Source organism: Strix aluco, chromosome 7, assembly GCF_031877795.1.
Source record: "Strix aluco isolate bStrAlu1 chromosome 7, bStrAlu1.hap1, whole genome shotgun sequence".
Lineage (NCBI taxonomy): Eukaryota > Metazoa > Chordata > Aves > Strigiformes > Strigidae > Strix > Strix aluco.
Window position 1 is genome coordinate 14368152 of NC_133937.1, and position 15732 is coordinate 14383883.

The 15732-nt window shown below is 41.3% G+C and overlaps 1 protein-coding gene across 9 annotated transcripts in view; it reads right to left on the reverse strand.

Moving 5' to 3' along the window:
- ZMIZ1 (zinc finger MIZ-type containing 1) overlaps window positions 1-15732 on the reverse strand; it is a 360810-nt gene that overhangs the window by 144680 nt on the left and 200398 nt on the right. For all 9 annotated transcript variants that reach the window (XR_012623945.1, XM_074830534.1, XM_074830533.1 and 6 more), the window contains one exon: window positions 1542-1655. Coding sequence is in view for 8 of the 9 variants with exons in the window: in XM_074830534.1 (XP_074686635.1) it covers window positions 1542-1655 (114 nt within the window). In the remaining variant the exon portion in view is untranslated. The remainder of the gene's footprint in view (window positions 1-1541; window positions 1656-15732) is intronic.

Sequence of the window (15732 nt, forward strand, 5' to 3'; positions counted from 1 at the left end):
CCACCCTGTCCAAATTTCAGGGAGGAGTATGAAGCAAAGCAATACATGCTGTCCAAATCTTAACAGTACTTAGATGATAAGGATTTTTTTCCTTCCTTTCTCATCAGATGATAGTATTTTCATGTCAATAAACTCTGATAACCAGGTATTGGGTGTTTTACCTCACTATTTTTTACGGAGCATTTCCTTCCCGCTTTCCCTGCGCTCTATGAAGACAGTCAGACCTTATTTTGACCCTGCACTTGGGCAAGACTGCAGATCTGCTTATGTAGAAAGAAAAGATTTAAACAGCAAGGAAGTCGTAGGTCAGATTTACAATGCTTTAGCAGAGGTCTGCAGAGAAATACTGTGCACAGGCTGCCTAAGTATACTTGAGCTGAACGTCTCCTTTCCCAAATGCTAACCTGAAAATGCTATTACAGTATTTAAAAAAGTATAAATAAAATATATTTATGATCACACCAGATCCTATGTACATTTTCTCATCACTGAGGTTATATATAACTTTTACTTCAAATGAAATTGTTAAATATATTATCTTAGGAGTTTTTTTTCTGATTGGAAGAATGATACGTACCTCCTTATACCACTGGATTTGTTCTAACTTTTTGACGTAGAAATCTGAGGGATGCTATACACTTGAGCACATTAAGATGGAGCCATTCCTTAACATTTGGATTTCTGGCAACTAAATCTCAGTCTCAGTGTCTGTTTTATATACATCAGCTACATAGTGCATGAAAATAATCCATGCACTTCTGACCCCCAACAAATACAACGATGGTCTCTTCATTAATAATTTTAAAATTTCTATCTCCTTTGTGATATTTATTTATATCAGTTTGTTCTGCAAATTGCAGTGAAGCTTTTGAGCACTCCTACTCCAGTCAGAATTCAATTCTTCTAACGTCTTGAATCCACATAACAATTTTGGACTGGATCCTGCTCCTGCGTGCATGGGACATAAAACTTTCAAAACAAAAAATGCTGTTGTGTACACACTAAAAAATATTTTCAATGCATTATAGTGAAGTTGCTTTAGAAACTACAGTGGTCTTAATAAAGAGTGGATGGAAAGAAAAACACTGAAGGTAATAAAACTGTTGGAATTAGTATGTCAGGATTAGACCTGCAGTCAGTATCTGTAATAAAGTAAGCCGAACAGGCATGTCAGAGACACTGTTTAGCTGAAAGTACAGCATACTTAGGATAGAAGACAGGTAGTCCTCCAGATCCAACAAAAATGAGCAAAAGAAAATAAATGCCTGAAAAGTCTGTCAACGGCGTAAGAACACAGCTTGCTTAGCAATTTCAAACCATGAAAATAAATACTGTATATGCATTTCAAGTAACCCAGCCTGTACATTTGTAAGTAAACTAAATATAAATGTTTTCCCCTTTTATGATTTAACTTCTTGTTACTGCATTTTGCTTCCTGTTAAGTAACGGAGTCAAACAGGATCTGGCTTCACGTGTCTAAGATAAAATGACATATATAAAACAGAGGATAGGAACCATCGCCACAGAGGGAGTGGACATACCGTCAAACAACCCATCAGGCTCTGCTCAAATGGTCTCTGGAAGGCTCTGGGGTCTCCACACCAGTCCAGGAGCTCTGTTGCTGCATTATGGAAGTTTGCAGGGTTCTGTAAGTGCTGGAAAGGGAAGACAAAGCAACATGGTAAGTAACATACACAAGGGCTGACATAGTCTTTTCTACATCACTTAATGCAAAGTTTGGAAACTAGGAACAGCATATAATTTGGAAGCAAGACCTTAAATTGTACAGTGAACACAGAAAATTCTACTTAATTTTTATTAATACTTAGGCACATTTTCTAATTTTCTGATATGAACACAGTAGTTAGAGGTGAGCTGTAGCTGAAATAGCAGAGCTCCCCTGAATTCCCTCCTCCATAACATCACCTCTCCCATCTGCAAATCATAATGGATTCTATTCTGAAATCAAAACTGTCTGAGCCCAAACTGAGGGAAATTTCAGTCTTCTGTTCAAAGTCTTTGCCTTGGGTATATGCCCCATTGTTGGGATATGCCAGCACAGCAATGCCTTCCAACAATCAAGGTTTTAACCTTCGCCTGCCAGCCAGGAGGCAAACACAACAGTCTCAGGGAATACCAGTGACAGAGCAAAGCACACTTACTTTACTGATCCTTTCTAGGAGTTTTGGTTTCTGTTCATCATGATGTATCATCATGAGCAATTTGGGTGATCAATTTCAGGATTATGAAAAATGGAGGATTATTTCTTGACTAAAGTGTGGTGGGATACTGCCATGACCGAAAATGTTTTTACGTGCACAGAAAACACATAGAATCATAAAACCATTCAGGTTGGAAAAGACCCTTGGGATCATCGAGTCCAACCATCAGCCCTACTCTACAAAGTTCTCCCCTACACCATATCCCCCAACATCTCATCCAAACGACCCTTAAACACATCCAGGGATGGTGACTCCACCGCCTCCCTGGGCAGCCTATTCCACTGTCTGACCACTCTTTCTGTGAAAATTTTTTTCCTAATGTCCAGTCTAAACCTCCCCTGTTGGAGTTTAAAGCCATTCCCCCTTGTTCTGTCACTAATCACCTGTGAGAAGAGACCAGCACCAACCTCTCTACAATGTCCTTTCAGGTAGGTGTAGAGAGTGATGAGGTCTCCCCTCAGCCTTCTCTTCCTCAAACTGAACAGCCCCAGCTCCTTCAATCTCTCTTCATAGGATTTGTTCTCCAGGCCCTTCACCAACTTCGTTGCCCTCCTCTGCACTCGCTCCAGCACCTCGATATCTCTCTCGTATTGAGGTGCCCAAAACTGGACACAATACTCCAGGTGTGGCCTCACCAGTGCAGAGTACAGGGGGACTACCACCTCCCTACTTCTGCTGGTCACACTATTTAATACAAGCCAGGATGCCGTTGGCTTTCTTGGCCACCTGGGCACACTGCCGGCTCATGTTCAGTTGCTTGTTAATTAGAACCCCCAGATCCTTTTCTTCCACACAGCTCTCCAGCCACACCTCCCAAGCCTGTAGCGATGCATGGGGTTGCTGTGGCCCAAGTGCAGGACCTGGCACTTGGCCTTGCTGAAGCTCATCCCATTAACGTTGGCCCACTGATCCAATCTATCCAAGTCTCTCTGTAGAGCCTCCCTATCCTCATGCAGATCGACACGCCTGCTTAACTTGGTGTCATCTGTGAACTTACTGATGATACACTCTATGTCCTTATCAAGATCATCAATAAAGATGTTGAACAGAAATGGTCCCAACACCGAGCCCTGAGGAACACCACTTGTGACCGGCTGCCAGCTGGATTTAGCTCCATTGACCACCACTCTCTGGGATTATCCATCCAGCCAGTGCTTGATCCAGCAGACCGTACGCTCATCCAGGCCATGGGCAGCCAGTTTTTCTATGAGAATCCTATGGGGAACTGTGTTGAAGGCTTTTCGAAAATCCAGGTAGATAATATCCACAGCCTTTCCCTCATCCAATAGTCGGGTCATCTTGTCGTAGAAGGAGATCAGGTTTGTCAGGCAGGACCTGCCTTTCATAAACCCATGCTGACTAGGCCTGATCCCCTGGTTGTCCATTATATGACTTTTAATGGCACTCAAGCTGATCTGCTCCATGACCTTCCCTGGCACCAAGGTCAGACTGACAAGTCTATAGTTTCCTGGATCGTCCTTTCTGCCTCTCTTGTAGATGGGTGTCACATTTGCCACCCTCCGGTCCAATGGGACCTCCCCAGTTAGCCATGACTTCAGGTAAATCATGTAAAGTGGCTTGGCAAGCACATCTGCCAACTCTTTCAGCACCCTTGGGTGTAACCCATCCAGTCCCACAGACTTGTGTGCATCCAAGTGGTGTAGCAGGTCTCTGACCACCTCCTCTTCAACTGTGCTGACCTCAGTCTGCTTCCTCTCCCCATCTCCCAGCTCATGAGGCTGGGTGTCCAGGGAACAGCCGGTTCCACTGCTAAAGACTGAGGCAAAGTAGGCGTTGAGCACCTCAGCCTTTTCCTCATCCTTAGTTACCATGTTTCCCTCTGCATCCAGTAAAGGAGGAAGATTTTCCCTAATCCTCCTTTTGCTGTTAATGAATTTATAGAAACATTTTTTATTATCCTTAACAGCTGTAGCCAGGTTGAGCTCTAGCTGCACTTTGGCTCTCCTAATGTTCTCTCTGCGTAGCTTCACTACATCTTTATAGTCTTCATGAGAGAGCTGCCCCCTCTTCCAAAGGTCATAGATTCTCCTTTTGTCCTTGAGATCCAGCCAAAGGTCCCTGTTTAGCCAGCTGGTCTCCTTCCCCACCTGCTTGTCTTTCGACATGCGGGAACAGCCTGCTCCTGTGCCCTCTTGAAGTATGTCCAGCCTTCCTGGACTCCCATAAGCTTCAAGGCAGCCTCCCAAGGGATTTTGTTAATCAGTCTTTTGAACAGGTCAAAGATTGCCCTCCGGAAGTCTAAGGTGGCAGTTTTACTAACCCCTCTCTTTGTTTCTCCAAGGATCAAAAACTCAATCATCCCATGATCACTGCACCCTAGACGGCCTCCAACCTTTACCTCCCCCACAAGCTCTTCCCTGTTCTCAAGAAGCAGGTCCAGGAGGGCACCTTCCCTGGTCGGCTCACTCACCAGCTGTGTGAGGAAGTTATCTTAGACACATTCCAGGAACCTCCTGGATTGTTCTCTCTCTGCTGTGCTGTGATGCCAGCAGATACCCGGGAGGTTGAAGTCTCCCACAAGAACAACAGCAAGTGACCACGACATTTCTCCCAACTGTTTATAGAAAGCTTCATCCACCTCACTGCTTTGGTTGGGAGGTCTATAGCAGACTCCCACAGCAAGATCCACTTTATTGGCCCTTAACCTAATCCAAACACTCTCAACCCCGTTATCACTATACTTGATTTCTGAGCTGTCATAGCATTCTCTTACATACAAGGCCACTCCACCACCTCTCCGTCCCTGTCTATCCCTCCTGAAGAGCTTTTAGCCATCGATTGCCGCACTCTAGTTGTGTGAGGCATCCCACCACGTTTCTGTTATAGCTACTATGTCATAGTTCTTGTGCTGCATCATGGCTTCAAGCTCCCCCTGTTTGTTGCTCATACTGAAATTTCAGAGTGGAATCCTACCTTTCCTGAAGAGGCTGGCACAGTTTTGGGGGAAAAAAATCAAGTTTTTGTTTTGAAATTTGCATGGGCAACGCAATTTTTAAACTGTTACATTCATCTCTGCCTTTGTACTGAACACTCTGTAGTCCTGCTTTTAGAGGCATTTAGTAAACTTACCTGATACTATCATTCACACTGTCATCCCTCACGGTGCTACATTGCCAAAGTACTCCAACATTTTAGCAGGAGCAGAGGGAGGGCACAGGAAAGAAGGAATTCAATTTACATGAATAATATTGCTACTAAATTCTCCCATTCTGGTGATGCTAGATGTTTCAATGAAAACTCGAGAAATAAGAAGAAAGAAGTGTATTTAGGAATTGTTGGTATTTTTTTAAATAGTAATTTTATAATTCTTGGGATAGCTAAGAAAAACATGAAAATGAGATGAGCATTTTATCTGGAAGGCACAAAACCCAAAGGCATCATTTAAAAAATACATTATTATTTTTGAATCAGCTGTATAATTTGGGAAAACATGACTGCTCATTTCTAAGCATCTGGATTAACAATAATGTTCACAACCTATTTCTTTCCCCTAGTCCCCTCATGCCTGAGAAGCCGCATATATTAACTCTACAACAGCTGAACAAAAAAAATTCCTCCCATGCCAAGTTTTGAGGAGTTCCCAGTCTGTGAGCTTTTGGATAACATTACTGTAATTCTTATTCAATGAAGACTCTTGGTCAGAGGCCTTGTTTTTAACAAGAGGTGGCTGACGTGTGGGGGACAGCTTTTTAAAATAATAGCAGAATTTGAAAAAGCAGACAGGCATTGTGCAATGTGGTTTTCTTCCTCTGCTCTACAGACACGTACTCTAGCTCACGCTACCATCCAGTTTGATAGCTTTACCTGGGCTCCATTTCAGAACAACATTTCTTTGCCAGCTGATCATCTAGTTGGTGGAGGAGTTAAACTATTGCATATACAAATTAAAGAGAAGAATCCAAGTAAATAAACATAAGAAGCCATATTTTAAGGCTTTTTGTAAAAAAACATCCCATGAACAGAGCCAGCAGTTTGGGTTGCGAATCTTGTAAGTAAAAGGGAAAAGGATGCCTTTTTGAAGGCTTCATTTAATCCTCTAGAGAAGTGATTGCCTGACACTAAATCCCTCAGTGTATACTGCTCCTTCCGCATGCCACTTTCATCTGCAGGGGAAAAAGAAGTTGGTTCAAACCCCTCTACAATAGCACATGTAAGCTCTGCTATTATCAAATACACGATTTCCAAAAGGCAAGAAAGGCACGTAAGCTGGTGAACAAATCACACCATGCTGAACACATACTGCATCCGTAGGACACAGGTCACAGATCTCTCAGTAGGGAAAAAACCCCCAAAGCAAAAACCCCTTCCCCACAGAAACAACACAAGGGAAAATTCACTGAAAGCTACTCAGTTCTGTACTTGAAATAGTCTTTAATAATCCTTCCCTCCTTGCGAAATGAATTGAGATCCACTAATGTAAAGCCCTAAATAAGAGCTAGACACTATTTATTGTCACCAGTGTTGCTGTTTGCCAGTTACACACATGAGATCTTCCACTGACATTTACAATGAAATTTCCCTATTGAGAAACAGACATTATACTTGAATCCGAACAAGTTTTATAGGTTTAGGCTAACAAATAAAAAGCAGACCTTAGTCATATGCTTAATTTTCAGTTTAGCACTACATGATGCCGATTTCTACTTACCATGACACCACTGAAAAGCAGTATCCCTTCCTCAGAATAAAGGTCTAACATATTAAATTTGTACTTCCCTGTGGAACAAAAGGCTCTTTCTACTTGCCTGTGTCAAAGCAGGGGTGACCTCAATGACTTGATTTAAATGTTTATTCTGTAACCCTCCATCAAGTTCTTTCACTGAATTGGGACTGAGCACTGAGGCACGCTGTCATAACCCACTTCTTAAATACAAAGGGGATGCTGAAATCCTGACTTGTTAAATGCAACTACACAACTGAAACTAGTTTAGAAACTCATTGGGCAAGATAAGCAATTCTGTTAGTTCCATTATAGGATAAAAAGCCCCAAACAAACCATAAGAAAATGCTGTCAGAAAACCAGTGGTTTCCATCTCTGTGGAGCGGATTTGAGTAGTTTCTGGGACAAGAGAAAAGCTGGTCCTGTGGGGACACTTCTTGCATTGTCACACACAGTTCTGTCTGGGACATACTTCGCACAGCTTTCTGACTTTCTTAATATTTTTAAATTAAGGTTCTCTTCCAGTTTTGCTTTTTCAGATTACAGAGCACAAGGTTACTTTTGTGGAAAACAAGGAGAAGGTTCAGAACGAACCAAAGTGTGAAGGCAGGTGCAATTCCTTCCCTCAGTTACACAAGAAGACATTCCAAATTCCTACTGTGATTTTTTATTTATTGACAGCTTAAACACTGCACCCGGAGCAAAAAGCCCCAACATCATTCACATCCTCACAACAGAAAGCCTGCTTGAGAAGAATATTACATCTACTATACTCATCAAGCAAGAAATTAATGAGATTTTCTTAGCTCTTCATCCAAGAACAGAAGTACAAAACAAAGCTTATGCCAGATCCATCCATCAGCTTTGTTGTGAAGCATTTCCCATGCATGGCTCCATCCTCTTCAACTGAAATTATTGGCAGCATTTTGACAGAAGCAAGGCGTGTGCCTGAAGAGTCTAGTCTGAAACTGTGCTTCATGTAAACAAGGAAAAAAAAAAAAAAATCACCTCATTAGTAGATGGTTTTGAAAAAAGTGACAATGAACCAGATCTGGCTATGACACACCTTGGTGTATCTTCAAAGCTACTAGTGAAGGGCCACCTAACACCATCACGCTTGCAAGCAATGGTGTTTTCAACAAGTGGAGAGGATTTGTGTGAATAAAATCTGAAGCAGAGATTAACAAAGCCAATGAACTGAATGAATCGGTTATTTACCAGATTGCTTTCAGTACATCTGCTTTTTAGAAGGCTATTAGTGGAACATGACAATTTCTGTTACTTCAAAACCTAAAAAAATTTTCAGTGTAATTATAACTCCAAAACCCTAATATTTCCTTAGTCTGAATTGAACAGAAATCACAGAAATACTTGATGTATGTGAGTGTATCATTACTGCAGGGATCACCAGGTGGTGCTTTGAAGAGACAGTCTCTCCAAGTCATTTATTTTTGGTCTTGGAAGGAATCTTGTGTTCTCTGTAGCACTCGAATTAACAGTCTGGTGTAGGGGGATGGAGAAAACAGCAAAGGACTTTGCTCTCCACTTGACTATGTCCAACCGATTGGACTGTACCAGCAAAGCCCCCTTCCTAGGACTGGGCTGACATTTGGGCTGGATTCCAGGGAAGACAGGAACATCTACCTGCTGCTTATGACCACCTCCCTGGCTTAAACATTTTATTTACATAAAGCACTGACCATCTTTGTAAATTAGAGTGGACACATGGACAGAGGATGCAAGTACCCTATGAACCAAGTTCACTGGCTTTCACAGCCACTGTTTGTGTGCCTGTCCCATGGTTTGCTGCTGTGTAGTTGCCTGGGGCGGGGGAGCAACAACATTCACAATGGGGAGTTACACACAACACCTGATATGTGGCAATTTTTGGTGCAAACATTTCAAAATACAGCCACTTCTTGAAATTGTTACTCCCTTCCAATTAAACAATGACCAAAAAGTCTTGATATGCAATAAAACTCTACAGTGCGCCCAAAAGTATAAACTTCATCCTACATAGGAATTCAGGCCCCTATGAGTGGAATAGGTATAGGTACTAAGAAGCTTATTTTTTAGAAGGATACTAAAGCACAGTTGAGTACTTTCAGTCTACACACCCACACCAAAGTGAGTGCAAACCACTTCCTGCAACCAAAGACTCAATATGATTTTAGAGACAGAAACCACATTGAACCATGGCGAGGACTACAGCTTTATCTCTTTTAAATACAGAAGACTACAATCTAGATGTACACTCATATTTTAGACAGAACAGTCTAGTAAGTAATGGAAGAATAACAGTCAAAATTAAGAGCAATTACAGGATTAACGTTATCTCACACACACATCAAGAAATGCTAACATGACAGCAATGGTATGGAAAGTGAATCATTTAAACATGGAAACCATATGTTCCAGTTTGTTGCTATAGAAAACAAATGTAGAATTTCAATTTATAAATGACATCTCTCTGGTGGAGGATTTTTTTTACTCTTTTCTGTGGAATACATTAGACTGAAGGCACAGAGCTAATTTGCCACAACTTAACCTATTCAAAATCACATGTCATGCAAATAAGTTTTTGAGCAGCAAACTACTTAACTATGCTAAACAAGTTATTGCATTTATTTACGTGATGTCGCACCAAATTATGAAGGCTGAGTCAAGTTGTCTGTTTATTTTGCCGAGTTATGTCTGCTCTGTGTCTCACTCCTTGATTTAATTGAGCTGCTGAAGATAATATAACTTATCACACAGACACTATGCCATGTTGCTAGATTCTAGGTTAATTAACAGTAGCCTACAGTCACTGAATTTCTCACATGGTTAGCCACTTGGACCCTGTCTACTGTCTAGCTTCACTAATCAACGAGTCTGGGAATTTTAGGTTAGCGACAGAACACACTAGCAACACACAGAGCTTTTGACTGCATGGAAGAAGAAAACACAGCTAGAGGGTAGGTAGCCTTTTCTTCACTCAGAAATTAACCCATTCCTACACACCATGTGGCAAGGCTGCATGCTTGGCAAAACTTCTGGCACACCAATTGGGGAAATTAAATCCAGGAGGCAGCTGCTCTCCTGCAGGACAGAAAGCTATGGCTGCTGTTCCACAAGCACTGCCAGCTAACGTAAGCACCGGTGGCTGCCAGCCCTGAAAGGCTCCTGCCTCCCACGGCTCTGCCATCTCCTGCCAGCTCTCCTGCACAGCACAAGAGGACGCACGGCTGCGTGGTGAACTAGCCTGACCCTATACTAGTAATTTCAGCTGCACTGGCTCTCCAAAATCGCATACAGTGCAGCTCCTTGAACCTTGGCACTAGCAGGGGAGACAACAGCAGTGTGTGCCACTCCAGCTGCAAGCCACACAGGAGCTCATGGGAATGGTCACGGGTTACAGCACACCACCTTTTTATGCCAATACTAGACTGAAGCTGACCCAAAACTAAGGATGTATTTTCTTGATATGCTTAGTCTCAAGGCAGGCTGCGCCTGAGAGCTTCTTCTCCAAACCGTGTACTTCCACCACTTTTCAGTGCATCAGATCACGCTTGACGTTCTGACCATGAACTAACCTCCCAAATACTGATTTTCAGTCATCAGTTACAGTGAGATTCCCCATGGGACTACACAATCATTAGACCTGACTCAAAGAAGGTGGCAGTGAACAAAGGGTAGGGCTGGGAAGGTACCAGGACTCTGCTCTCAGCAGACCACACTTTGGATTAAACGCATCACGAAACTTCTCCCGAAGGTGGAGCTATACCATCAATATAAGAGGAAGATAAAGTTCACAGTACAAACACTCCTCCTGTCTCACAACACCCCCCTCTTTTAATAATAATGGCACTTTTGATTATTTCAACCTAAAGAAATATTTGTTTTTATCAATATTCCTCATTATTGTCCATAACACATGATATATACGAAGAGAGGTGCCAAAAGGAAATAATGATTTTTAGTCTTCTGATATTGTACATATTTACTCTGGGGTTAATCCTCAGAATTCAATCAACTTATTCCTAGTTTAGACAACAGGTTCATCTACAAGTTCTGCAAAACCTTGCAACAAGTCCAGAATTTCAAGTGATACAAAACCCATCTTTTCCAAATGATGAGACATATTCAGCATGCCATAAACTTTGCGTAGAGCTTGTGACATTTGAAATGCATGTATACAACTCTGAAGTTCACATGATCTGCTTGCTATTTTCAGCTGCTGGCATGCAGGTTTTCAAGCCTTTCTCCACAACAATGGAAGTTAAAATTCTCATACAGTTGTACAGAATTTAAAAGCAAAACAAAACATACAGCAGCTACCAAACTTTATATATAAAATAAGGATGCTCAAAACTATTAATGCAGAAGCGTTGTTCCTTTGGAACTGTCCTGGTTTGAGCACTCAGTTGCCCTCTGAGCTCAAACCACAACAGGAACTAAACCGACTGACACTGGTTGAGGATGGAGCTGATCCACTCTTTTCCATGTCTACATGACTTTTCTAACTCTGGTGCCTATCCAGTCTGACCCTTGAGAGACAGGACTTGGTGTCCAGGTGGCTTTGGCAGATTGTGCCAGGCAATTCAGACTTTTTTTTGTCTATCTTAATATTCATCCAGACACACCTGCAATCACATGTAACGAAAATGCACTGTTGTGCTAAAGTGGGGACAAAGAGGGGAGTAGGAAAGAAAGGAACCTGGAAAGGGAAGGGACAGAGAGAACAGAAAGATTACATGCCCTTCAACTGAAACAACCCAGGAGCAGAAATACTGTGGTCCTGCATGTTGGGCATGGAAGTTGTTCAGCTCCCCAATGAAAACTAAACACTTATCTAAAGAATGTAAACAGGATTCCTGGTCAGACACCCTTGACGGAGTGTAACCAAGGGGAGACAAGGCTGATCTCTGTGTATTACTCAGTGCACAAGTATGTTCCCACTAGACCTAAATTTGATAGCTCACTCACCACCATAAGCAAGCAGCAGAGGACCTGCAAATCATCAAGGATCATTTGCTGTAACACATTAAATAGAGCCTTTATTACTTTAAAACCTGTGCAGGCTCCGTGTGCAAGCCCAACCATAAGCCCCTCTTCCCTTCCTATGCACAGGCCTCTACTTCAGATCTCCATCCATCACGAATTCCCTCTCTGCCTGGCATGCCCTCCACTGGCTGCCACAGAGCTCAGGGGCTGTTACAGAAATACAGGACATTAACTGAGGATATGCTTTAAATGTAGAAAATGCTGTAGCCTGAAATAGGTGGTTTCTCTGTTGTTACTTCTTTTTACAGTCAAGTGCGATTATACAAAGGCCTTATCCACAAGCAGCTATAGTCAGTATATTAAAAACTCATCTGCAATGAAGATTCAAAACAAATGGTCTTTTCCTTTTTCAAGAGCATAGAGGGGAGTATTGAGCTATTTTCTGTCTTTTGGGAGTGTGATTTTTGTTTATCTGGATATGGTTATATATAGTTCAATTCTCTACAGTCCCCTTCAATATCAAAGATTGTTTTATTTATCAAAAAATTAAAAGGCTCAAGCTGTGCATTTTGTATTCAGATAATTCCCCCTCCCCAATTTAGTGTTTGTGAGATTGAGAGATCCCTAATTAATAGAATTATCTTGCACTTACATGGCTCATTCCATCAGAGGCTTTATAAATATTTTATTAAGCTCACATTTTGAGAAGCACTGGATACACTGAGAGAGAGTAAAACCGTGTTAGCCATGCCTACTTATAAAAAAAAGCATGAAAGGGAGTCACCTTTGCCCCATTTGTCCACTGCAGCTTCTTTTTCAAAGGAAAACAGTAAATACTGAGCAAAGACCAGCACCTCTTTATCAGATGTTTTAGCTACACGAAAATACTGAGTAAGTCGAGCAGGGGAGTCAACACTAAAGACAGAAGATCACATGCTAAACAAATGAGAAAAAGAACAAATAAAACACGCGAGCATCAATAACTGCAAAAAAGCAAGTTGTCCATTTGTAAGCTGTAAGGGAACGAAACCTGTACTAATGCAGATTTCCACGGATGCTTCTCTTACACACTTTTAGTGTAAAGTGTGGGTATAAATTGGTATTGGTTTCAGAAAAGCTGAATACCTGGTAATTGAATAGCCTTGTTCTCCTGCCTGGATCTCCTATACCATGAGCTCTGTGAGGAAGATCATGCATATGTGTGCATGTGCTGGAGGCAAGGAAAGACACTGCAAACTTGGCTTGTCCATTAGTTTTACATAAGTGTTAGAGATGGATTCAACATCCCAATCCTCAAGCACTATACACAGAAGCTAGAAGAGCTAAAACAAGAATAACTCCCTAGCTCTGCTGATCAGAATTTCATTGCTGTCTTCCTGCTCTGCATCTTTCATATCTACATAACTGCAGTATATTTATGATACACTTTGATATAACTTTGGGTTATATAAGGGAACATGCAAGCAAATTAAACTTCTTCTGTTGTAAACCCATCTACTGCTGTTCCACCCCACTCTTCCCTGCCCAAGAGGAAACCGTGACTTGGGAGTCTGAAGGCTGTGATCCAGATGTGACTGAAGATGGAGATGGGGCACACTAGTGGCAATATGTCTTCTCGTTAATCTATCAATAGATGGAACAACAGTGCCCAGCCCAATCTTTGTACCCTTCTTACCACCAGCACCTGGACTGCTATTATGCCAGCTGAGAGCACTGAGAACAGTATGGTTTACAAAAGACTCAAAATAATCAGAGGGCTCTTAATTATATTTCCTTGGTCACTCACAAAGACTGATTTTATGGGAAGAAAAGAGGTACAACTGTTTGTTCCTTCTCTAAGGCCATGCTCAGCAACGCAAGGCTCCAGTCTATCTTTAAATTTGCAATTACAGCTCAACTAAATTATGAAATCAGTTTGCCTAACCAGTTCACTCACTCTTCTTGGCAACTGAAACAAACCATTTTCCATTAGAATCTCCCTACCATAACGTGCTAGCATAAGATGTCTCTATAGGTGACTTCTTTAGCTTTATCACTCCAACAGACGATGTAACGATACAGGAGCTTTCTTCTCTAATGCCCTCATGATTTTCAGCCAGTAGTTTCAGTCCGAAATATCTCAACATATCAAAGAGTTAATTTTCTCAAAGCAGTGGCCATGTTCCTTCTCTGAGAATACTGCACTATTAGAAAAACGTTCTAAATATTTACGTAAATTGTTCTTGGTTTTCATTGACGAAAATTTGTTCCAGACTTGTTTACCTGCCTTCTTTACAAAAAAATCTAGCTTCACAATGTCTTTTAGCAGAAGATTAAGTGAAGAATACAGGCAAAGTGGGGCATCTACATAAATAATTCTGTGTTATGAACCATTTAATAATTTGAGGTGCGTATCACAGCATTTTGAAAAGTTTGGCTCGGTGGGTTTTTTTGCAGTTCTTGCCATATCGAGGTGTTTTAAAGACATTAATGAAGTATTACAACATCCCTTTACTGGAAGATTATTCTCAATAGCACACCCTTTAAAAAGAAAATACGCTACTTAAAGAGTTGATGGCAAGGGGGAGAAAAAGCACCGACTCAAATTCCTCTGATTTATGTACTGAACCAACTTTTGAAACATGTATTTAAAATAAATACATTTATTCATTTTCTAAATTTCAGGAGAATAAATGTACTGATTTTGAAAAATAACCAGTAGTCTTCAGTATACCCAGTCAAACAGCAGCACATTTGTTGGACATATTTTGGTATTTAATTTTTTTGACTTGAGTAATTTACTTACTCACTGATTGTGCTTTTTATAGCACTTTTAATCAACTGACTTAATCTTTATTATTTTAATCTCTTAATCTATGCAGAGATAAAATCTCAGGGTGACTATTTAAAATGACCACCACATAAACTGATACCACTGTGGAAGATGTAAAATTCACATGACCTATTCTCATGGGTTCTACCATCACCTAGACATTGCTGAGATACTTCAAAGTCAAAAGGAAAAATGCTTCCCCATACATCATCTTCATTTGCATGTGCTTACAAAACTGCCGGCAGTATGAAGCGCTTTGTGACCTGCCTATTAACAGCTCTTCCTGCTAGCCACAGAAGCAACAAGGAGCGGACAGTGAGGAGACTTTTCCTTCAGTAGATGATGGTAGAGGTCTGCGCAGCTGCAGGCTTTTGGTATTAACAGTACTATCACCACTTCACACAACTTTTTCAAAAACACCTTCTGCTTTTGCAAACAGGTACAACAGTCCTTCTGTGCAAATGCCATATAAATCACACCTGCTGTGGATTTGCTGTTGCACTAATGCACACAACAGAAGGAACTTGAGTAGCAACCGCATACGTATGAAGAGCCAGAAATGGCATGACAGAAGCTAGAAACATGTTGCCAGCTATGTCACATGTTCACTGCAGAGTTTGACCCAGCTGCTGACTAAAAGGACTTCCTATACTCATCTGACCTCACTGAGGTGACACCATGGATCCAACTTACAGATTTCTAGAACTTTCAAATGTTCATCCTTATTTACCAATAAGTAATTTTAAGCAATAGGCCAGATTAGTTAGTTGCATAGAAAATAATAAAATTATTCTAAATACTATGGGTACTAGAAGTCTTAAGTGTAAATTTAAAACATGTATATTTTCCTTTTCAAAAACAGTTAACAACACTAACATCCCAGTCCTTGAGCACTGCAGGTGCTGCAGTGAAACAATCAGCAGAATTGGGAAGGAGAGTAGTGTGCCCACACCAACTTTACCAGCTTGCCTCAAAAGATGATGGATTATATTCCGCCCACTGGAATCTCGTCAGATAAACAAACCAGCCAA